Below are 25,257 nucleotides of genomic sequence, written 5' to 3'. Positions count from 1 at the left end.
ACATGACCAGCCAGAGGGAGGAGATCAGATCAGAAGCTTTCACCTGTTTTCATTAATCACAGTTTAGCATTATGTTTGGACCCTAAACTGTGGTTAATCTTAACTATGGCTTATTGAAGCAAGGTGGTTCACAAATTACTACTACTGCTACTACTATTCTTTATTATTATTATTACTACTACTACTGTTATTAGTATTAGCATTATTATTTTAGTAATCATTTTCTAAACCACCATCTCAAAGCAATTTACACATAAGATCTTTTTAAAAAACACATCATCATCATCATAACATAATAATAATAATAATAATAATAATAATAATAATAATAATAATAATAATAATAATAATTTATTATTTATACCCCGCCCATCTGGCTGGGCCTCCCCAGCCACTCTGGGCGGCTTCCATAAAAACCAAAAATACAATAAAATCACACGTTAAAAACTTCCCTGAACAGGGCTGCCTTAAGATGTCTTCTGAATGTCAGGTAGTTGTTTATCGCTTTGACATCTGCTGGAAGGGCGTTTCACAGGGCGGGCGCCACTACTGAAAAGGCCCTCTGCCTGGTTCCCTGTAGCTTTGCTTCTCGCAATGAGGGAACTGCCAGAAGGCCCTCGGCGCTGGACCTCAGCGTCCGGGCAGAATGATGGGGGTGGAGACGCTCCTTCAGGTATACTGGACCAACGCCGTTTAGGGCTTTAAAGGTCAGCACCAACACTTTGAATTGTGCTCGGAAACGTACTGGGAGCCAATGTAGGTCTTTCAAGACCGGTGTTATATGGTCTCGGCGGCCGCCCCCAGTCACCAGTCTAGCTGCCGCATTCTGGATTAGTTGTAGTTTCCGAGTCACCTTCAAAGGTAGCCCCACGTAGAGTGCATTGCAGTAGTCCAAGCGGGAGATAACCAGAGCATGCACCACTCTGGCGAGACAGTCCGCAGGCAGATAGGGTCTCAGCCTACGTACCAGATGGAGCTGGTAAACAGCTGCCCTGGACACAGATTTGACCTGTGCCTCCATGGACAGCTGTGAGTCCAAAATGACTCCCAGGCTGCGCACCTGGTCCTTCAGGGGCACAGTTACCCCATTCAGGACCAGGGAATCCTCCACACCTGCCCGCCTCCTGTCCCCCAAAAACAGTACTTCTGTCTTGTCAGGATTCAACCTCAATCTGTTAGCTGCCATCCATCCTCCAACCGCCTCCAGACACTCACGCAGGACCTTCACCGCCTTCACTGGTTCTGATTTAAAAGAGAGGTAGAGCTGGGTATCATCGGCATACTGATGAACACCCAGCCCAAACCTCCTGATGATCTCTCCCAGCGGCTGCATGTAAATGTTGAAAAGCATGGGGGAGAGGACAGAACCCTGAGGCACCCCACAAGTGAGAGCCCAGGGGTCTGAACACTCATCCCCCACCACCACTTTCTGAACACGGCCCAGGAGGAAGGAGCGGAACCACTGTATGACAGTGCCCCCAGCTCCCAGCCCCCCAAGACGGTCCAGAAGGATGCTATGGTCGATGGTATCAAACGCCGCTGAGAGATCCAGCAGAACTAGGAAACAGCTCTCACCTTTGTCCCTAGCCCGCCGGAGATCATCAACCAGTGCGACCAAGGCAGTTTCAGTCCCATGATGAGGCCTGAATCCCGACTGGAAGGGATCCAAATGGTCCGCTTCTTCCAGGCGTGCCTGGAGTTGTTCGGCAACCGCTCGCTCGATCACCTTGCCCAGGAATGGAAGATTTGAGACTGGGCGATAGTTGGCCATCGTGGCCGCATCTAAAGATGGTTTTTTAAGAAGCGGTTTAATAACCGCCTCTTTCAGCGGGTCTGGGAAGGCTCCCTCATGGAGGGAAGCATTCACCACCCCACGAAGCCCATCGCCCAGTCCTTCCCGGCTAGCTTTTATAAGCCAGGATGGGCAAGGATCCAGGAGACAGGTGGTTGGTTTCACTCGTCCAAGCAGCCTGTCCACATCCTCGGCTGTAACAGATTGGAATTGATCCCACTCAACTTGACTAGACAGAACTCTAGCACTCTCCTGCCCCGGCCCTGCTCCCACGGTGGAGTCTACTTCTTCCCGAATCTGAGCGATTTTATCTGCAAAAAACTTTGCAAAATCATTGCAGGAGAACATGTGGCCCGTACTGGGCCCCGATGTTGCAGGTGGTTCCGCTAAATTCTGAACCACCTGAAAAAGTCTCCTGCTGCTGTTTTCTGCAGATGCAATAGAGGCGGTGAAGAAATTCTTCTTCACCGTCGCTATCGCCACTTGGTAGGCTCGACAAACCAATACATTTAAAACAAGACTAAACCACTAAGAAATGAATACTCATGGCAAGGACCCATTTGTCAAGCTGGAAGAGCCTGTTGGAACAAAAATGTACTCAACTGTTTCTGGAAAGTGCAGATAGTGACCTGAAGCAGGCTTGTTTCAGTAAACTTTAAGGTTAAATCTAAACCAAATGGACAAAACCAAATGGAAACCAGAGCTTCCTATCTCCTCTTCACATCTGCACTGGAGGAGAGGACGATGGGCTCATAGGCACTAGGGGTGCCGGGCACCTGGGCACTGGGCTCTCAGGGGCGCCAGGCTGAGAGTCCGGGGCCTGAAAGTTGAGTCCATGGAAGAGCCCACCCATCAGTCAGAGCACCGTGGCGGGCTCTTCTGCTGCGGGCTCTCTTCACCACGAGTTCAGGGGCGACCGAGCCAGCAAGATGCTGAGCGGGCCGGCCGGCTCTGCCCTCCTCCGTGCCTGGGACTGCGCAACCTGGGGGGGGCGCACCGGGCGTATCTTTGCACCCCGGCGCTGCATATGCTTAAGACAGCCCAATGGAAAAATGCACATGTCAAATGCATGCCTAATCTTATTCCCATAATAGTGAATCAAAGTTTTTCATTGCATCTGAACAAGAGAATACGAGCTATTAAGATTTGTCATGGCCAATAGCTAGTATCCAATCCATAAAGTTATTTGGATTGGATACTAGCTATTAAGTTTACTGCTTGTCAAATCATTGTAGAGCAAGTGTCAAATAAAAAAAAAGTTACATCCCAAAGAACAACTCAGGTATAGTTTTATTCATGAATATAAAATTCCTTGAGTCTTAAAACTTATTTCAAAGTCTCTCTGTGTGTTTATTTAGGCAACTGTTTTAGCAAGAAATGGTTACAATTGTGCATCAGAGCATTAGGACACAATTATTCACAGAAAGCCACAGAAAGCAAACCATATAATAAAAATCCTTCAGAGGTTCACTTTAAACTTGAGTTGCATGACTGAACCTTGAATGTATGTGGGGGGGGGAGGCTTTTAAATACACATATACATGTTAATAAGACATGGCAGAGTTTGTATGAAAATCCATCACCTGCAAGTGCAAACAAGAGAATGTGGGATGGAGGAGGGAGGGAGAAACGAATTTTTGAAGGACAGCTCACATTATTGCTTTCCCTCACATCTATGAGAGTGTTTATCTTGCTCTGTATGCCAGGAGTGCAGAACCTGGGACCTTCCAGATATTCTTGAATTCCAACTCCTGCTAGCCCTAGCTAGAGATGGGGAAGAAATTTGATTCAGCTTGCATTTGAAGGCGGAATAACTTAAACTAAAACAGTATTCAAAGCAAAGCATAGTTCTTTTCAATTCTGACTATTTTGTAGCATGGTTCTCTAGCCAAGTATTGTGTGCAAAAATGCATATTGCAAGGGAAAGTGTGCAGAAAGATGCCCATATCTGTGAAAATAAAAAAATGCATTACATGACAGAAAAATTACTTTGCAAGAATGGGTACAGTAGGCAAAATTGCATGCAAAGTGTGTATATTAGGATGGATTCGCACAAAAATGTTTTTGAATTTTCACGTGAAGAAGTGAAATCGGTTATGAAGTCTACCGCATGATAACAGTTTCATAAAATGCTATCACAGGGGCAAAGGGGAAAGGGAGCTCCCAGTAAGAAGCCCTGAGCTACCTATCTCAGACCAGCATCTCTGAAAACCACACCTACTGGCCTGTCACGCTGGCTACTAGCCTGCTGAGCTGGGGTTTGCTGCAAAATCGAAAGAAGTATAGCATAAAGGCTGATAAGTTTCTGCTGCTGGTGGCTGCTGCTTTCCCAGCTACAGTGGTACCTCGGGTTAAGAGCTTAATTCGTTCTGGAGGTCTGTTCTTAACCTGAAGCACCACTTTAGCTAATGGGGCCTCCCGCTGCCGCCACGCCACCAGAGCACGATTTCTGTTCTCATCCTGAAGCAAAGTTCTTAACCCGAGGTAATATTTCTGGGTTAGCGGAGTCTGTAACCTGAAGCGTATGTAACCCGAGGTACCACTGTACTTTCATAATTGTCACCTGCTTTTGCAGAGGCAGCGGAGCTGAGCTGGTGCTCGTTGCACAACTGAAAGAAACATAGTGACGGCTGCTACAACTGCTCTTGTGAGTTGCTCGCTGCTCCTGCAGGGGGCAGCAGAAGCACTAAGGAGCACTGGCTGGCCACACAGTTATCTCAAAATCGCGATGTTTGCCAGATAACATAGAGTTGGAAGGGACTGTGAGGGTCATCTGGTCCAAACCCCCTGCAATGCAGGAATCTTTCACCCAACATTGGGTTGGAACCTACAACCTTGAGATTGACAGTCTCATATTCTACCAACTGAGTTTGTGTGAGAAAGAGAAGATGTACTCATGCTCAACTGCAAGGTTGCCAATACGGTTCCCTCCAGATGTTGGATTCCAGCTCTCATCAGCCCCGACCAGTAAGGCCAATAGGCAGGGTTGGTGGGAGTTGTAGGCCAACAGCATCTGGAGGGCACCATGTTGGCTGCCTTTGTCCTATGTGACTTTATCAGCTATGTTCTATTTCATTCTAAGAAGATGGTTTTGTTCCTTCCCCTGACTGTTTAGAACTGCAAGCACAACACAGGTGGCTTGTATTGTGATAGATGTCTTCCTGGTTTCTTTGGAGATGCTACTAAAGGGACACCTGATGACTGCCAGCTGTGCGCCTGCCCACTGAGTATACCTTCAAACAAGTAAGTATACCCACTGAACAGTGGCATTGTGTCCTTTATTGGAACCCTGGGTACACGCAAACACACATGTACACACCAGATGGGACCAGGGGCTGGATGTGGAGGGGGGGGAACCCGCCATGCCAGCCAAATCCTTGCCGCCGCCAGACGGGCGTGGGGCACAGAGGGTTCACAGGGGTGTGCTGCGCTGCCTGCCCCCACCCCATCCACAGCAAGAGGGACCCCAGCCAGCTGACATGGCCCTTGGTGAGGGAGCCGGAGGTGTGGTGGCAAGACCAGACTCCGGGGCCCAGAGACCCCTGGTGGCAAGCAGGGCAGGGGTTACAGCCTCCCTGGCCCTCCCTACGCTATGCCCCTGCACCTGAGTACTGAGTATACCTTCAAACAAGACTGTTGGTGGTATCTATACCCCATTAGTAAGCAGGCTGAATGGAAGTGTTCCCCCACCCCCTCCCTCAGCAAGGGTGTATATGAAATATAAGTGCAGCCTGAGTAGGTGTCAGAATCAATCCATCAGATTCAGAAAATTGACTGCTATTGAGCTCTTTTGCTAATTTCACAGATCCCCACTTCCTTAAAAAAAGTGGCAATCCATACGTGACAATCCATAGGACACAATCAGAATCATATATATATATATATATATATATATATATATATATGCAGGTTTTGGTGTCCTCGGGTATCTTCCCGTGTAAAAGAGCTCTGTTCCAGTAACAAGAAGCCGAAAGCACCAGCCTGAAGATGACGAGTGAGACCTCGTCGAAACGTCGCCTAGACACCCCAACTTTTACACGGGAAGATACCCGAGGACACCAAAACCTGCATTCCTGTACCCGTGAAAATCTACGAAAGCATATATATATATATATATATATATAAAAATAAAATCAATACTGCAAAGTTTCATCACAAAATGAAGAAATGACTGTAATCAATGCTTGTTTATATTTATTTCACCACTATACCCATATTAAGCCAAGGCTTTGTCCTAAGGCTGCCGGTCTACTGCTGGGTTGTTTGGCAAATTGAATGGCTATGTAGTGCACACAAACCTCTAAGCGAAATAAAAAGAAGAATAATTGAGGACTTATCTCTTTAAAATAGTGGAGTGACAGATATCCTGTTGTTTCAAACTGCCTGTGTCTTCCAGTGTGCCAGCAGATTACCTCATTACATTGTGTCAATCAGATTCTCAAAGAGGGGAAACTCAGAAAACAATATGCTGGAAGGCAGAGGGACACAGCTAGAGTAAAATACTATCAGAGGATTTGTAAGCATGCAAATGATTGGTTGCTGAGAAATTTAACTATCATTTATAATGTATCTGTAAAAAGAAATAGAAGAAAGAAAGAAAGAAAGAAAGAAAGAAAGAAAGAAAGAAAGAAAGAAAGAAAGAAAGAAAGAAAGAAATGATAGGAAATTGTCATTTTCTATTGCAATGACTAAATAATTGCTATTGCAATGACTGAAGCTACATACATGAGGTTACAGGTCTTCCTCAAATTTAAAGAATTCCATGTAGCTCTGGTTCTTTTTAGTTGTATTAGGATCCTAACCTTTAGTCATGGAGGTTAGGAATCAAGGATGGAAAATATCTACAAAGGTTGCCACTCTTGATTCTGAATACCAAAGAATATTGTGTAAGTCATCACCGTTCATTGATCTTGACTTAAATACAGCTTTGACGTACCATGAGAAACATCATCACAAAGTTTCCCCTTCCCTGTTTTTAATGTGGCAGTTTTATTCCACTATTCATGTAAGTCGAGTTTACTGAGCTTTCTAGTCAATTGTCCGTTAGCTGCAGTGAGATTTAACTTGGGAACAAAGTCTGGGATAGAGCGCATTGCCAGGCCCTGGAGGGCTCAGACAAGCAGCTGTACATTCCTGCTTTTAAATGGTGTAGCGACTCATTGATAGACTAAAGTCCCATAACAACATGTCATTTGGATGCTGCCACCCGTTCGAGCTATATTCAGTGTCGGCAGAAATAGCAGAGTCATTCCAAACTCTACCGGCTGGAGCCAAACCTAAGCTCCATGTGTGAGACCAGAAGGACTTTCCCTGTAAAAGCAGCGCTCTCTGAGGAAGGACAGCAACTATGCTGCTAATGAATGTCTTTTTATCTTTCCTCTGTGTCCCTCTTCTGGCCCTTCATCAACAACAAAGTTTTAGCCCAACATGTCATTTGGATCAGAGTCGTGGATTAATATGTGACGAATGCCCCCCTGGGTATGCTGGCTCACGCTGTGAGAGGTAAGCGCCATACAGGATTTTATCCTCTTTGTCTAACAGAACTTCATTTCATGGTTCTTTTCCAAACCTCTATGTATTCAAGCATCCATATGCACCCAGAGTCAGAATTGTGGGGTGGTGATGTCATACAAGATTCCTATTTAAATGAGAATTTCCATTGTCTCTTCCACATTTGTCCAACAGATTTGTTCTCTGCTCACTCGGCCTGTGAAAATTGTTTCTGTTTAATGCTTTAGATAAACATTAAGCTACAAACAAAGTATTTTCCATAGAAGTAGTATTACTTGATGGGATTCTTTTTGCTGGATTTTTGTGCACCTGTTAGTTTCAGTTGTTATTTTTGTGTGTTCCTAATTTGGCTCGAATATTGAGGGTGTATTTAATCAGTTATTTAGTGAAATGCTATTTCATCTCCTAACGCTGAGCCAAACAATATAATTGTGGAAGCTAGATTTATTTGTCTCAACTACTTTAAAACTCATATTTTCAGACTTTGCTGCTTCTAATTCTCCTCTGAATTTGGCTATTTAGCATGTGAAATTACTGGGCTATGAATAAAGTTGCAGTGTTAAAAATATTTCAGAGGGGCTGTTTTTGTTTTCCTGCAACCTGATACAGGCACGCTGTTTCCAAAGTGATTGAGGGTGGACAGATGTAGAAATTGGGTATATAATCAATCTTTCCCTAAGAGAATCCCATGTTTGATGAAATTCGGTATCTTGTGTTGCATATCCTCAGCTAAGAAACAGGCTTATGCTGAATCTGACTACTGATCCTTCTAGATTGTTCTTGTCTGCAGTGACTTGCATTGGCTCTTTAAGGTATGGGGGCAGAATGCTTTGCCAGCACAGGCACTTAATGGCTGCATCAGGTGAAGGGAGGGCCACAAGAATGAACACAGGAGACTGGTCTTGGGTTGAACTAGGCCACAACTTTGGTGATTACAAAAAAGTGTCTGGAGACACTGGGTGTTTAACCTGGTATCTTCTGCAAACTATGTGCTCTACAACTAAGCTGCAACCCTTCACTTTGCCCTGTTGTTCTGGAAAATGATATTCTGGAAAGTTTGATTTGAGACACAACAACAACCAAAAAATGACTGTAAATTGAAAGTCCATGAAAGGCAGGGATAACTCAAAATGTTACTGAGGTTGGTAGTGTTCCCCAAAATACTTCCCACTATATTAAGGTCATATACAGCACAGAATAAAAACTTGCACCCTTAATAATGGTCTCTGCTTACCTTTGACTTTCCCAAACTACTTTTTCTGGAGTCACCCCTGATAAAAGCCACTTTATTCTGTAATCACTGGAAGCAAACAACACTTAGCAGTTGGCATCCAAAGAAAGGTTGCAGCCGTGAATTTTTCAGATTCTTTTTGTAAGGTTGAAAATGTCTTCGAGATGTGCCCACTTTGAGACGAGTTGCCACCGCACCTCAAGACTACTTCTTTTCCTTGTACTTGCCGTCACTATAGGAAGTGAGAACATAATGAAAACAATGCAAAGTTAATATCACAACTTAAATACCAGTTTTTCTTATGCTTATAATTATCTTGCTTTTCATCAGTGAAGGAGCTCAAGGTCTCATACGTAGTGTTTTGAAGTAATTTTCTATCCAGACACACATTAGAATGGACAAAGGGCCCGATCCGCATACAGTTTGCTGGGCCCAACAAATCCTGTTAATATTATTGATCACCACTACCTTAGTGTGATGGAAGCTGGAATGTTTAACATGTTGGCTACTGCCCAGTTCATGGGGTTATATGGCTACACCCTACAAAGTGCTCTAACTGTTCATCATTCTGACCTACATTCAGTATTGCCATTCCTGAATGACATCACTGAAGACATTCCCTAATATGAAAGAAAACCCAGTCATTGGGCGGGGGGGGGGGTTGTACTGAAAGTCTACGGCTCATTATTTCTAGTTAGAAAACCCAGGTTCTTTCATCCTCTGAACCTTAAAATGTGGAAGAACTGACATTTGGAAAGAAGAATACAGCTCATGTACTAAGCATACATGGCAAGCAGTCAGCAATTTGCAAAGCCTCAGGAGAATGTATGGCATGTGTAAAAGGAGTGGGGGAGGATCCAAATGTAGAATGTTCCTTTCAATTAAAGACTTTTGAGAGTGATCTTAGAAAATGCAACCATTTAGCCATATGCTTCGTTAACATTAAAAGTCAAAGCAGAAGGCTCAGAACAAATACCAAGCCCACACTTTCTTTGTACATTCATTTGGTGTTATATTTGGCTAAAAGCACCTGCCAAAAGAAGGCTTAGGCATTCACCCGCTTATCACTATGGCTGTTGCTGCTGAGTGCTATTTCTGTCTATCTTTTCCTGTCTCGCTGGCAAGTCATCACCCTCCTCTCAAACCTAGGGGCTGTGGAGTTAATGAATGCAAGAACAAATCAGCCGAAGAGTACTTCTGTGACAGTTTGTCAATGTAAGGGGTCACTGACAAGTCCCATAAGCAACAAGTAGTATTTCTTGAGTAGAGGGTAGTCCATAGATTAGCAACAAGGAAGGAATTTGAATAAGTGTGTGTCTGTTTTAATTGTCACAAGTTGCGCAATAATGCACCGAGCCATTGGTTATGAAAACATCAACAACATGCCAGCATTTTGAAAGCTGTCTTTATATACTATCATATGTGAATGAGTAATAACTTCAGGAATTTGCATGGAATCCCATCTTTCTTTTTTAGCTTGGGGGCGCAGCTCTGAGTTATGTTGCTATTAAATTAACTGCTTTAAAATTACCCTGACGTCTTCTATTTTCAGTTTTGTCTTGCAGCAACCACCCATGATTTCTCCCTCCTAGAGTTGGCAATAAATCTCCTTTTGTGTATTTATAATGCTAGCAGATTAAGAATACTTTATAGGATTTTTGTTGTTATCAAGAACATTGTTCCATTTATTTATATGCAGATTGAGTTCTGGGCTGCATTTCTGTTTGTTTTGTTGGATTGGTCATTACCAAGTTCCTTTTTCATTTTTTGCATCGGCCCCCATTGCTAAAAAAAAAACACTTGCCCATTCTGTACTCCTTTTGCTCTAGTGTTCTAGCAGTCACTTTCCTTGCTGTTCCGTTCCTTCTGCTTTCTCTTTTTCCATACATTTAGAATGCTTCTGCTTTCTAAGATAGCATCATCCCTTTCTTTAAATCTCTCAACTGTCCCTTTGTTGCTTTCAATTTTGTGCCCTAATCCTTGCTTTTGAGGCTCTCTGTCTCTCTGCCTTTGGCAAAATTCAATTCTTATCTCTCTCTTTATTTCCCATCTCACCATCTTCTCTCTCTCAACAAGCACATCTGAGGACTGAAGATGAGTTGGGCATTTGTGGGCCAACACTGTTCAGCAAGAAAAGTGACCCTCAAATTCAGAGCCTCAACGGAAAGGACTAAGGCTAGAGATTCATTCAGAAAAGGAACAGGCAGCAGTTGAGGGGGGGAGGCGGAGACAAGCAGCCAGACATTTTGATAATGTTACCTTAGTAGTGAGTAAGAAGGGGGCATTCTGAAATAACCTACAAAGGGAGGTTCAGCAGAAAATGGGGAATGAGAGTGGCAGGAAACTAGAAGCAACATGATCTGATTGCTTCCACATTCATGACGAAGAGTTCAAAAACAGCCTTTACAGTGGGTCAAAATTGTCATTTCACTTTATGTTCCTTAATTTAAAAATAATAATAATTCAGGATTCATGAACCACTCTGAGAAGTGTACAGATATAGTTCTGTAGCTTTAGTTAAGCTGCAGGCTCCCCAAAAAAACTTAAGTATGAAGAACACCCTTGGGCTAACAACTCCCCCCTCCCAATTCCTACACAAACGACTGCTGTTCAGTTGTTTCAAAAATTGGCATGTATGTATACACAGTCTTAATGATTTTCTCTCATTCATATTGCTATTCTACAAGTTGTTCAGGTTGAATAGCATAATCTGATGCTCTGTGATTCCATCCATCCTGCAATTTGAATGGATGTACCCAAGGGAGAAACAGGCTTATATGCGCCTGCCAGGTAGATGTGGAGGATATTACTCTAGTTTATAGCTACATCTAAGAGGGACAAGAATGTCCTCCCCCCCCCCCCCAAAAAAAAAAGATTTTCCAACAATAATGATGCTGGCATCCAACTGTTTAGGGAAACAATGGAGGAGTGTTCCTTTGTGGGTGAGGTCAAGCTGTTGGAAGGTTACAGCGCCTGCTGTGGCTGTAGAGACCAATGAGGAAGAGACATGTTTGTTACAGCTGGGGCAGATGAAGGCACCCAGTTGTGCAGCTACAGATGCACCAAGGCATTTCTTCTCTCTGCGCTCCTCCCAGCGGTCAATTCTCCTCAGGTCACTGCTATGGATACATGACTTTATGGCCTGTCTCCAGGCACTGCAGTCGTTTGCAAGGGATTCCCACATGGCGGGGTAGATGTTACCAGCCTTCATGTCATGTTTGCAGACAATAATATTAACAATATCTGCATTTTTCTTCCTCTGTTTCTTTTCCTTATAGCCATTCGGCACTGTTGTTGTGTTTAAAGATACGACTTGCCTGTTAATATAAGATATTAATGTTACACATGACTCGTTATTCCTCCTTTGTGCTGGTTCTCATGAGCACAGCCCATTGGATCAGAAGAGAGTAAGTGAAGTGGAAGAATTCCTAAACGAAACATACGGAGCTATAAAGTAGACAACATTCAGGGTTTACCAGGAAATTCAGAGAAGGAAAAAGGAAGCAAAAGGGAGACAAGACAGGATTAGGGTCACTTCTCCCCGCCCTCCCCCGCCCCAGCAATCAGTGCTTTTGAAAGCTATTTGGGATTCATCACAAGACACATCCGTAGAATGTGGTTCCAGAACACTTGGAAAAGGCCAGGAGACCAAGGTTTATGTTAACTTTAATTAGCAGAGTCTGAAATGATGAGAATTGGAGCAGGGAGGGAGGGGAGTGATCAAAGTGGATTGTCATTAGTAGAAGGGTTATTTATGATTAGCACATCAGTAGTCACAAATCCTCTGGGTGTTCTTCTTATGACTGGCTTTGTACATTTCTGCTGGCATTATCCAATACAAGACAAAAGCTTAAATGAAAGAGGATGGGCAGAGCGAAAGAAATGAACCCTGATAAGCGAAGGCGAAAATTATTAGCAATTGAAGGACTCATCTGTATTATCTCAGCATACTTGCAGAAATTGCATTGGACTGGCCATATGAGGCCCTTCGTTCTACAGGTTACATGTAGTTCATGAACAGACTAGGCCTGCTTAGTCAAACCAAGGAAAACTAGTGTCTAGTCTGCCATCCACTTACTTAAGAGTTGCCAGCTCAGATGCTTTAGGGAATTTTAGAGAAAAGGCAAGTAAGAGGTAACATGATACAAGTTTATAAAATTATGCATGGCATGGAAAAGGGGGATAGTGAAAAGTTTTTATTGGTCTCTTATAACGCTAGGTAAAAGTTAAATGTGCTTTTGAACTGCTAAATTGGCAGAAGCTGGGACAGAGCAACAGGAGCTCACCCCATTGTGTGAATTCGAACCACCACCCTTCCAATCAGCAAGCCCAAGAGGCCCAGTGGTTTAGACCACAGCACCACCTGCGTCCCTCATAACACTAGAACTCGTGGACATCCAATGAAGCTGAAAGTTGGAAGAATCAGGACAGATAAAAGAAAGGACTTTTTCATGCAGCACATAGTTAAACTATGGAACTATGCTCCCACTGGACACGTTGAAGGCCACCAGCTTAGTTGGCTTCAAAAGGCTATTACACAAATTCATGGAGGAGTGGGCTATCAATGGCTACTAGCCATGATGGTTGGAGGCAGTAATGCTTCTGCATGACAGTCGCTGGAAACTGCAGCAGAGAAGAGTTCTCTTGTGGTCAGATCCTACTTGAGGGTTTCCCACAGGCATCTGGTTGGCCACTGTATGGAGCAGAGGGGCAACACAACTCTATAATACAATTTCACCCAGTTTAACAACTATTTCTAAGGGTGCAGTCTTATGCTGAAGATCTACCACCTGGGGTGAAATCAAAGGTTTCTTGTGTTAGCACCCCTTATTATGCATACAGTTTATTTCGTTGTCAATTTGCATGGTTTTGTTTTGCATGGTTTTGTTTTGTTTTCAGAAGACATCTTAAGGCAGCCCTGTTCAGGGAAGTTTTTAATGTATGATATTTTAGTGTTTTTTGGTTTCTATGGAAGCCGCCCAGAGTGGCTGGGGAAACCCAGCCAGATGGGCGGGGTACAAATAAATTATTATTATTATTATTATTATTATTATTATTATTATTATTAATTATTATTATTTTACTTTCTCAACCAGACCCTTTATGTTGCATGGCGGAGTATATCAGATTTGCTGGTTAGCTGGCATAGTTGAGTTTCCTTCTTGTATACTTGCACATGATGGGCTGTATCATAAAGGGTTCTCCACATGAATCTGATTTCCACTGGAGTGGTAACAGACAGGTTTCTTATTAGGCTTTTTCTCATCTTCAGCCCCAGTGACCAGCTCCCACCCCCCACCCCCTGCTCTTCTGCGGTCCCCCCTCCCTGAAATCTAATAACTGGTGGAGCTGGCAGGATTTCAGCTAGTAATGAATCTTCAGTGCTGTTAAGGAAACTGAAAAAATTGATGGGAATGGTGGGTGGGTAGGGAAACTCTGAGAAAGACTTGAGAGAAAATAAAGCTGTCTTTAGTGATTCGTAAGGCAACAGAGCTGTAAACAATGTTATTAAAAAAAAAAATGCCAACAGGTCAATGCAAATACTTTAAGATGTTATGTCTGTCGCCCTAGGTGTGCAGAAGGATATTTTGGACAACCTTTAAAACCAGGGGGATCGTGCCAGCCTTGCCAGTGTAATGACAACCTCGACTTCTCCATTCCTGGCAGCTGTGACAGCTTGTCTGGAGCTTGTCTGATATGTAAGCCAGGTACAACAGGCCAATACTGTGAGAAGTGTGCTGATGGGTATTTCGGAGATGCTGTTGATGTAAAGAACTGTCAACGTAAGTCTTGGAATCCTGCTTCTCCTGTCAGAATGCATTCATTCCCTATGGGCATAGCGCATGACGGTCTGTCAAACAGGACATGCATTTATTTTCATGGTATTACGTACAGTAAGTGTCACATTATCCAAAATGCGGTTACTTCAGATTTCCTTACTTGCTATCTAGATTCAGGGTCATTCTTTGTTTGTTTATTTATTATTGTGGTTCTATCACTTCCGCACAGCATTTTACATATTAAAAGAGGGCAGGTGCCACCAGCACCCTTTTTTCATGTGAACTTCAGATTATACCAAGGGTGGGGAACTGGATCCAGTCCATTCACCCTGCCACACATTTGATAAGTGAGCTGGTTTGACAGTTGGGTTGTCATGATGATGTTGTGGGACCCATTTTTACCCTTGCGTAAAATCAACTTTATTAGGGTGTCCTGTTGTCCCTGTTACGGCCTTCCTTCATCTCTGGACAGGGCTTGCTCCCTTACCAGTCTCATTTCAAATTGCCTGCTATAGGAGAATAAAAACTAGGAGCCCTGGAGAGGAATGGCAGAATTCTTCCCTGCCGCTTCTGCTTTCTTAGGCCAGACTAAATGAGATGATGATAAACAAGGGTATGAAAATAACAGCACTGTGTTGAGCTTGCCCTCTTCATAAGATTGAATATAGCTAGCCTCATGTCATGACACCATTTGGCTAAGTGTTTCTCTCCCCTGTCAGCGGCAACCAATTATATGGAACAAGAGGAAGAAAATGCACATCACAATGATGATCTTGTCATATGCACACAGGCACATGCAGCAGCCTTATATTCTTCCTGTTCTCCCCCTAGTCAAGCTGGCCACAGGTTTGGGGTTTAGGAGAACCTTTCTATGCACCTTGTAGCTGGTGGACAAAAGGTTGCATTATGCATATTGAGGAGGAAATGAAGGTAAAGGCTGCCCTTTTCTTGCCAATTCCTTTCGCATATTTCTTCTGCCCTTATGTCAGGCATCCTCAGACTTGGCCCTCCAGATGTTTTGGGACTACAACTCTCATCATCCCTAGCTACAGGACCAGTGGTCAGGGATGATGGGAATTGTAGTCCCAAAACAGCCAATCAGAAGCTGCGGAGGCCCTGTCAGATGTTCGGGTTCCAAAGAACGTTCACAAACCAGAACACTCACTTCCAGGTTTGCGGTGTTCGGGAGCCAAAACATCCGAGTACCAAGGTATTCAGGATCCGAGGTACAACTGTATTTAGATTGAGGGTTCCCACCCTGGTTTGTGGACTACCAGTGGTCCACAAGCTTTATTCAGGTGGTTCACAGCATGACTGTGAAGAACACTTACCATTTGAGTTCTATAAAATTCTGGAGAATTCAAATTGTAATACAACGTAAGAAACAAAAGAAGCAATAGAAATACAATTAAAAATAATACAGCATCTAGCCCATCACATCACAATTCCTACAATAAGCGGGGGGGGGGGGGAATAATTCAGTGGTCTGCTGAAGCCATCAGCAGTTTTTAAGAGATCCATTGCAGGGGAGTTTGGGAATCGTTGATTTAGATAATTTCTTTACCGGTTTACAGTGAATCTTAAAATATCAAGTACAACATTGCAAAGAACAGAACTTTGCAAATGAATATCAAATACAAAAGTGCAATAAATGTCCATGGTTTAAAGTAGCACAATTAAAATTTATCATATGTTCAGAACCGGAGCGGGAAACCTGTTTTTAAAAAATTGTATTAAATGAAAGTAATTTGGTTGGAAAATTAATTTGAAAAAAATTTGGAGGAAAATTGAAACAGCATATCCTTTTAAAAGGAACACTACAAGTAAAAAGCAAATACTGTGCAAAAATACGGTAACAATTCCGTGTGTTAAGGCATTATTGGCTAAGCAAGATAACTGAGATGGAAGCTATGCCAACACTTCCTTCTGCAGTAGCATCTCCCAAAACACATCCTTAGCACCTCACCTTCACCCGTTCTCACCAACCATATACATAACACAGTGAATCCCCAGCTGACCACTTGGCACAGAACATCTGATCTACAAAGAATCCCCTGGCAGCATTAAATATAATTTTCAACCAGCTCATTCATGGATCTCCAAGGCAATACAGTGTCATGCAAACATAGCCACTCCTTGTCTTCCATCTAGGTAGAGTCTTCTGTGGATCAATTCAGTCTCTTGCACTAATCAGATTTTCATAAGATTTCCCCACCACCACCACTTCTGCACATTTGGGATTTTTACAGGTTCCAATTTCAGCAGCTGCATTGGAGTTGATTAATAATTCATTGGTGCGGTGCCTCGTGACTTGCTCTTTAAGGCTGTCATTTAAAAAGCAGCGGATTTGAAAAATCAAACTATGAGCAGAATTGAAACTCCCATTGCTGTGCTTCTTTCCTTGAGGCATTGACATGGCTGAAACTTTGAACATTTCCTCTACAGAGACAGCTGTATAGGAGGCTCTGTGTGGAGCGAAAACATACAATATATACCAAAAAAAAAAAAAAAACCATTAAAATAGATAGCTTTTTAATGTATATTTATATTATTTGCTTTTTGTCATTAGCTGAGTTCATAGTAGAACTTCTCAGTATATTAATGTTCTTGTGCTTGCAGTTACCGCAAATTTATTTCTCCTCCTATTACAGCTAGGCTTTCTTTTTTGCATATTTCTTGGGCAGGCTTCCATGAAGTTTGCCCCGAAGCTGTGAAATCAGAGGGACTGTGCCTATGCTTTGTTGCTTTCAATTTTTCCTTTTCATTAAAGAATCAACTTCGTGATTGAAAACTTGCAAAGCAAGAGTCTTGCTCTCAAAATACTGTGGTTTTTTCCCCTCCCTTTCCCTTCTTTCCTTCCTGCTGGGGTCATTTACATTAGTCAGTTCAATTGGCAGCTCAGTTTTGTCACCAGCCCCGTTATTCCTAAACATTATTTTTAAGAAACAAAAATGTAAAATAAAAGCATCAAACTAGTAGCCCATATCTTTTTGTACATTATTTCACAACTGGCTTTTAGTTATGGAAACATCACAAGATTCATACAGCTGAAAGTTGCATGGTCTTCAAGGCAGATTAAAAAAAGAAAAGAAAGTAAAGCCCTAATGACTGTACATTCTGTATAATCTGAGGCACAGCTAAATTGTTTAGGGGAACTGTCTGGAGGGGGGAGGCACCCACCACCCAGTAGGAAGTGGCCAAAGGAAATACTGGATGGATGTGCATTGAAACCCATGAGGTGTGTCCTTGGAGTAATCCTTTGCAGGGATTACTGGACCACAGCATTGCCTGCCTTTCCCAGGGGTGTGTTTTATATTATTAAAATTGTCCTGTGATCATAAGTCACATAATCAGGTACTAAAATTCCATTATCTGTGCAGGCAATGACTTTTTCATGCAGAATGTGTAGCCTGGCACCTGCCATTAAATACAGAAGAAGCCATCAGTGACCTAATCAGGATCGTGTGCTCATGGCAGGGTTGTAGTTGCATGGTTCTGAGTCAATAAAAAATGGGAGAGGGTAGTGGCACTCATCTTTCTCTTGTGTGGCTAATTGTAGACCAAGAACAGAGTTACAGTGTGTGTGTGTGTGTGTGTGTGTGTGTGTGTGCGCGCACACACACACACACACACAATAAAAGTGGAGTTCATTTTGTTTCATGTACATATCATAGCGTTCCAGCATGCATTACATTATGACACCCTTTCTTATTTCTGTGTAGCTTGTCGTTGCCATCTCAATGGCTCCTTTTCAGAGACTTGCAACTCTAAGACTGGGCAGTGTGACTGCAGACCCAACGTGGTGGGCCGTAGATGTGATGAGTGTAAGGTAAGCCATAAAAACTGATCCATCCTTATTGCTTTCCCTCCCCTTTCTATGTGTTATATTATAACGACTCTTTTTTGTTGTTCAAATAAAATGTTGAGGGTGGTTTTGGGCTTAGAACTAAGGATGCTAACTGCCTTTGATATGTGTCTCAGAATTTATTTCTAAGGCTTTCTGGAATCATTATTGGTGCTAATTGGAACATGTTGTTTGTGGTGCACAGAATCTATCCCCTTTTAAAACTTAAGTCAAACAGAATAAATGTACACCATGAATAGTTAATATCTTTTTATGTATATAAAGGAAGATTTTAGTTCTTTGCAAAACAAAAAACAAAAACTGACATACTAGTTACATGAAAAAAAGAAAGAAAGAAAATGGGCGGAACACACCCCCTTTGCATTGTTGCATCATGATTCACATGTGTTGTTTTTTTGAATTTTATAAACAAATACAGAAGGGTCTCTCAGAAAGAAAACATAAGGAACAACCCTCTTGGCTTCTAGAATTATCATTCAGTGCAGTTGTGGACTCAATGTCCATTTGCTTTTGTTTTTTAAAAAAGAGGTTAGGTCGGTTACCTGTTTTCTGACCACTCATCTCACACCTTGATCACAATGATTATGTCAGTGTTTACAACAATAAAGCAAACCTTCAAAGCATTTGAAATGAACGATTTGAAATGAGTGAAACAGGTTGGCCCAATAAATGGGTAAGGCTGTCCAGAAAAATAGGAAAGTGATTCTGTGCTGTGGTGATCTGTGGAACTTCAAAGGCTTCTCCTGAAAGATTATTTTACTTCTCTCCTGTGTGAATTAGAGCACTTTAACTTTCTATGGGGGAAATTACAATACGAAGCCATTAAGAAACCTAGAAAAAAAATGTCAGCAGTAAAAAACTGGGATTTGAAAAGTAACATGATCATCTCAATAGCAATCTCAGGATAGGATTCCATTTTTAATGGCTTTTTAATCCAACAGAAGGAAAGCAATTTTTATCAGTTCTTTCTACCCACTGTCACTCTCTATGCCTGTTCTGGAGGGTCCCCCAACCTTCTGAAACAGATTTTCAGGGGAGCAACAGGCTGCAGGGTGAGATGGAGTTGGTGGAAATTGCCTCTCCCTTACATTGGCAGAGGTGACCACTGTGTCAAAAGTTCTTGCATGAGCGAAGGAGCACAATTGGATTCAACCCCCATTATGATCATGTTTGGCATTAGCTCATTTACTAGATATGGATGTGTTTACATTACCGGAGCATTATCGGTTGTAGTTTAGAGCAAAGTCTACTGGACTTTATAAGATGTGCATATGATAGTTTTAAGTATAAAACAAAAGGCCATTGAATTTATGTAATCTTTAGTTGGTTCAGTTTAATTCCATATGTACACTAAGAAAACCAAATTGTTTGGTGTACAAATATTTATAATAGACTTCTTTCTTTTTCTCTCTCTTCTAACCTTTTCTTGTACAACTTTGTTTTCTAACTTGTTTTCCCTCTCTTTCTCTTCAAAAGCCTGGTTATGTTTGGGTTCCAGAAAAGCAATTCTGTACACCATGTGGATGCAATCCTCTGTCACTAAACTGTGATGTGTCAGGGAGATGTATCTGTAAATCAGGATTCGCTGGTAAACGATGTGAGCTGAGCAGACAGGTGTATATCCAGAAGGAAAACCCATTACCGGCTCAGCAAATCAGAGCACCTCATCAGAGATGGGGCTACTCCAGTGCAAGTGGGTGCCCGAGAGGTGCTTTCAAACCTGCCTCTTTGGTAATCAAAAAGACCATGTACAGCATGCATTGCATTCTAGCATGTGTCTGTGTTGTGTTACACTAACAGTGCAGTAGAAGCAAACCATTTAGAAAACTGTCAGTGTTCTCGCAATATCAAAACATTGTCTGGTGCAATATGCACTAGAGAATAAATCCCATTGAAATTTCTGGGATTTAGTTGAAGTTCAGGACCCATGCTATTGCAGTGTGATGCATCAGGCAATTGAGGTAATTAATGAGGGGGATGTCTGGGAAAAAAATAAATTTTGAATGCTGACTTTTCAGATAAGTAAGAATCAAGTTACAAAGGAACTTGGATAATATTAGTAACCCATGTAACCTAAGTTATTGTGATTACTTGAATTCACCTAAAGTAATATTCTCAGGTAACTCTCTATACGGAGTTACTTATAGCGGTACCAGTTAGTTGAATCCAGAGCATAGTAATTAACACGAAATGTATCACACTTATTAGATAATTCACCATCTCAGTAAGAAAATAGTTAACAAAGCATAATATTATATGTGAATTTGTAGTTCTCCTCACTGGTGTACTGCAGCCACTGACCCAACTTCTTAAGTTAATTGTGGGTTAAGCAGATAATTTTATCTAAAATGGAATTTGATTTTCTGCCTTTCCCCCTTATAAACAGGATTTACTTTTCCTATGAAACTGGTGATTTAGAGGGCGGGTGCTTGCTGGTTTAATTGCATGAGTTGAGGCATTCCTTTCTGTTCTTAGTGAGAGATACGATGCTATAGTACTAGTCATAATATACAGTGGTGAAACGGTGGATAAATTGCATGTTTATTGCAGTTACTTGGCTTTGCATGGGGAAGCAACTTTAGCCTCTGCGCCTGTAATCTGAACAAGGCCCGCTGATCCCATGCTGAAATAGGGATAACTGAAGCTTATGTATTGAACAGAACCTTGCTCTGAGGTACTTTCTGAACAGGCAGGGTTGGTGGACTAAGGACCTCTCGTTTAACTGGTAGACTTATGGGGCTGAATTTAGGCCAGGACTTTCCAATGGTTGAGCCCTAAAAAAGATTCCAAAGGCACAAATTGGGATTTGTGAGCATGCTTGGATCAATGATGTTGCACTAATAGTTGCTGCTAATACAGGTTCATGGTGATACAGGTTTAACAGAAAATCTTTGCCGTTCTATGCCATACAGCAGCATTGCAGGGAGGGACGTCGTCTGCAGAGATGGGAAAAGAGAGGCATTTCCCTATCTCATTTTGAATGTTCACAGTTGGCCTCCACATCATCTAAAGGCCTCAGAGGCCACATAAGCTAAACTCTGCAAGGCAGAATAATGGTTGTATGTGTCCTATGGAAAAGTGATAGCTGCCACATTAAATCAAAAGCCCTGTGGTAGCCCAAATGAGGACTCTTCTGTTAGTTCATCCTTTGTTATTAGACACATCAGGAGTGCATATTAAAAGTTGCTTTTGCAAGGTGCTCCATTAGAGCAGAACCAAGTTCAGAATTTAGAATGCTTGGTGTTACACTATACTGGTTCCTTAATGAGGACCAATGAATCAAATTTCAAATTAACTTTGGAGCTTCCAGAGTTGTCTTTCTTTGTATTTCAGATGTTGGTATCTTATTCACTTCAGACTTCAAGCGTGAACTTGGGTAAATTGGGCTACAAGGAGAGGTGCCAGATTTGAACCTTCCTATTTGTTTTAATCTCTTAGGACTTAAACAAACTGGCTCATTCACATCCATTGACCCTTCAAGAGTCAGTGCTTCTCACACACTTTTTTCCTTTAGCATTGCTTGCTATTTTTATTTCTGCTAAATGATTTCCCTCTGTCTACTGTGACAGCCTGGAACCTTTGGCGTACAGTCATCCAGAGGCTGTGTTCCTTGCAACTGTAATTCATTTGGATCCAAATCTTTTGACTGTGATGAGACTGGACAGTGCCATTGCCAGCCAGGTGTTGGAGGAAAGAAGTGTGACCGCTGTGCTCATGGATTTTATGGCTTTGAAGAAGGAGGATGCACCCGTAAGTATAGATCATCAACTTTCATTTAATAGATGGGGAGCTTTCCTTTTTATTATGTGTGTGAGGAGAAAGACTTCTTTCAGGCCCAGCACTACATCTGAGTTCATCACATTCTGTTTCTCTGGGATTTAACTCTAGGGAAATTTTTTTTTTAATGCAAGTTAGTTTTTGTTTTATTTTTTGTTTTAAAAAATTACATGTAGCAAAATGCTCAAAGCTGGCATATCTTTTTTTTTCTAATGTCCATAAACCATCCGCAATGAAGAGAACACAAGCAAAGCAAGCATTATGCTCTAAATACAAGGAGAATTACAAATGTCCAAGGTTAAAGCCAAAATATGCACTTTGCATTTCTTTTAAACACACACACACACACACACACACACACACACACACACACACACACACCAGGATAGATTTATTCTAGTAACCAATTCCATCGTGTGTGGCTTGTGTAAGAAGTGTTCTTCCTTAGAAGAGGCCCATGCAAAATATCTTAATAGTGAATGCAGGGTGAGATAATCATACACGGAGAAGCAGTTTCTTAAATAATCTGATCCCAAGCCACAAGTTTTGCATTTAGAAGGTTCCAGGTTCGATCCATGGCACCTTCAGATAGGACTGGGGAAAGGGTGCCGGCTGAAAATCTGGAGAGCCACTGCTCATCAGTTTTACTGGGCTAGGTGAACCAATGATAGGGTTTGGCATAAAGTGATGTTCCTGTTGTACAATTTTCCCTTGCAATATGTTATTTTTTTACAAATGATAAGCATTTGACTTGGAGATACCTAGAGATAAATGTAGCAACCCAGAGCTAGGTCAAACAAGTAGAATATAATGGGTGCAAAAGTCTAGCTTTACATACTGCATTTCAAACCAGCAGGTATAGTCTAGTTGCATATCTTTTCTGTTTCCACATGACACATCAGAGGGTAAATGCAAGAGGAAAATATTTCTTACCAATTTCTGGGAGATGCAAGTTAATCTATGCAAAATGTACCACAGAAATGGAGCCTAAGCATTACCAGGTGAAACTGATGGAAATAATAAATTGTCAACTTAAATGAAAAAAGATAATCACATGAAAGTACCTCAGTTCTTTTAAACAATCCTGTCAGTAAAAAAAAAAATTGCAACTCTAATTTCTATGTGGCACCTACTTTGTGTATTTGTCTTCATTGTGGAGCTCAATAAGAAAGAAAAGAAAATGGCAGTTCATTCTCTCTTCCACATGGTTACCTCTCTCCACACACACCCTCTTGCTCTAAGTGCTTCACACTTCCCAAAGCACACTCTCTTACATCGTCCTTTAAGTCATTCATCTTCAACTGGTGGTGCAATGGAGTTGCAACTTTCTGTAAGGTGGTTTGTGCCAGCAGCCTCATGGTTCCTAATTTATTTATTTGTTTATAAAAAAAAACTTTCAGCAGCAAACCAAAATCTCAGAAGTACATGTGAAAAGGATCTAGGAGTCATGGTTGACCACAAACTTGACATGAGCCAACAGTGTGACGCGGCAGCTAAAAAAGCCAATGCAATTCTGGGCTGCATCAATAGGAGTATAGCATCTAGATCAAGGGAAGTAATAGTGCCACTGTATTCTGCTCTGGTCAGACCTCACGTGGAGTACTGTGTCCAGTTCTGGGCACCACAATTCAAGAAGGACACTGACAAACTGGAACATGTCCAGAGGAGGGCAACCAAAATGGTCAAAGGCCTGGAAACGATGCCTTATGAGGAACGGCTAAGGGAGCTGGGCATGTTTAGCCTGGAGAAGAGGAGGTTAAGGGGTGATATGATAGCCATGTTCAAATATATAAAAGGATGTCATATGGAGGAGGGAGAAAGGTTGTTTTCTGCTGCTCCAGAGAAGCGGACACGGAGCAATGGATCCAAACTACAAGAAAGAAGATTCCACCTAAACATTAGGAAGAACTTCCTGACAGTAAGAGCTGTTCGACAGTGGAATTTGCTGCCAAGGAGTGTGGTGGAGTCTCCTTCTTTGGAGGTCTTTAAGCAGAGGCTTGACAACCATATGTCAGGAGTGCTCTGATGGTGTTTCCTGCTTGGCAGGGGGTTGGACTCGATGGCCCTTGTGGTCTATTCCAACTCTATGATTCTATGATTCTATGAAGATTCTCTGTCACATGATAGGCACATGTCTGAATTTGTCCAGTTTCTGATCTGTTTGGGTCCTCCAAGAAAGAAAATGGCCCAATAGCTACCACGAGGGTAGAGAACTTGTGGCTCTCCAAATGTTGTGATTCGAGGACCCGATCCCCGCTTGGGGAATAAAGACACGTGGACACAGAATGTAAGGTTAATGGGTAAGGTAAAGGCCACAACTTTATTGATTACAGCATGTGAGAAGGTCTTGGCTTAGGCATTGGACCACGGAACATTAGACTCCACCCACTCGTAGAGGGGTGAGTCTGAGAAGGGGTTAACCACCAGTAGGGGAAGCCTGTTGATGCTAATCCAACTATAGGCTCTCTTCCTGATGTCACCAAGGGTCGTGCCATGGCCCCCCGCCACACTGGCATCGGACAGGATCCACGACCGCTGGATTCCTTTAGCGGAATACCCAAAATTGTCGGGGAAGGCAATGGCTACACCTTGCCCCCCGAAACACCAACAACACATTCCAATGCCTAACCGCCACCCGAGCCAAAAGGCTTGCCGCCAATACCCTCACAGTTGCAACCAATCCCTAAGACTATTGGATATGTTAGCCAGCCATATGTTGTTTCCGCGATCTGAAAGATGAACGCCGTCATCCCGGAATAGGGTCTGGTCGCCAATCTGGATATCATCATGAGATATAACAAGGCCATTCATAAAACACACTTTGCGCGCTACCGCACGATTCAAGAGTTTCCTGGATTTCTCAAAGGCCATAATGTTTTCGCACCGCACCAAACCTTTCTCTTCAAGAGAGAGGACCAGAACAGGGTTGTTCTGGGAAATAAGGCAGCCAACTCATCCAAGACCTTTCTCATGTTCCACAACAAGTCCACACTCTTCCTGCTAGCCAGGTCGCTCTCACCCAGCTGAATGATTAGAATGTTAGGGGGGCCCAACAGCGCAGCTTTTGCCTTCAGCAGTGGCATGAGTTCTTGCCAGCGCATGCCCCTTCTTGACAACCAGGAAACTCGCACCCACGATGGTAGCCCCAGATTAGGCATGAAGCCGGAACTTGACTCGAAGAAAATGTGTGTGCAATGGTGGGATCGCTGGCGCGGCTGCGTTTGAGCAGCAAGCCACGCCCCCATCGAGCTTCCCTATTGGGTGCCCAACTGGGGAGGGGCGTGGCGCCAGCCCTGGAGTT

At 42.6% G+C, this 25,257-nt stretch overlaps 1 protein-coding gene across 6 annotated transcripts in view; it reads left to right on the top strand.

The window, feature by feature from the left end:
* LAMA2 (laminin subunit alpha 2) overlaps window positions 1-25,257 on the top strand; it is a 365,889-nt gene that overhangs the window by 210,209 nt on the left and 130,423 nt on the right. For 4 of the 6 annotated variants that reach the window (XM_077926013.1, XM_077926011.1, XM_077926012.1 and 1 more), the window contains 5 exons: window positions 4,908-5,035; window positions 7,208-7,294; window positions 14,106-14,317; window positions 18,037-18,143; window positions 21,749-21,929. In XM_077926013.1, coding sequence (XP_077782139.1) covers window positions 4,908-5,035; window positions 7,208-7,294; window positions 14,106-14,317; window positions 18,037-18,143; window positions 21,749-21,929 — 715 coding nt within the window. Of the gene's footprint in view, window positions 1-4,907; window positions 5,036-7,207; window positions 7,295-14,105; window positions 14,318-18,036; window positions 18,144-19,655; window positions 19,911-21,748; window positions 21,930-25,257 lie in introns of all 6 variants that reach the window. The other 2 variants (XM_077926009.1, XM_077926008.1) reach the window with 1 other exon arrangement.

This window comes from Podarcis muralis, chromosome 3 (assembly GCF_964188315.1).
Source record: "Podarcis muralis chromosome 3, rPodMur119.hap1.1, whole genome shotgun sequence".
NCBI lineage: Eukaryota > Metazoa > Chordata > Lepidosauria > Squamata > Lacertidae > Podarcis > Podarcis muralis.
This window is presented reverse-complemented; position numbering and strand designations above follow the sequence as displayed.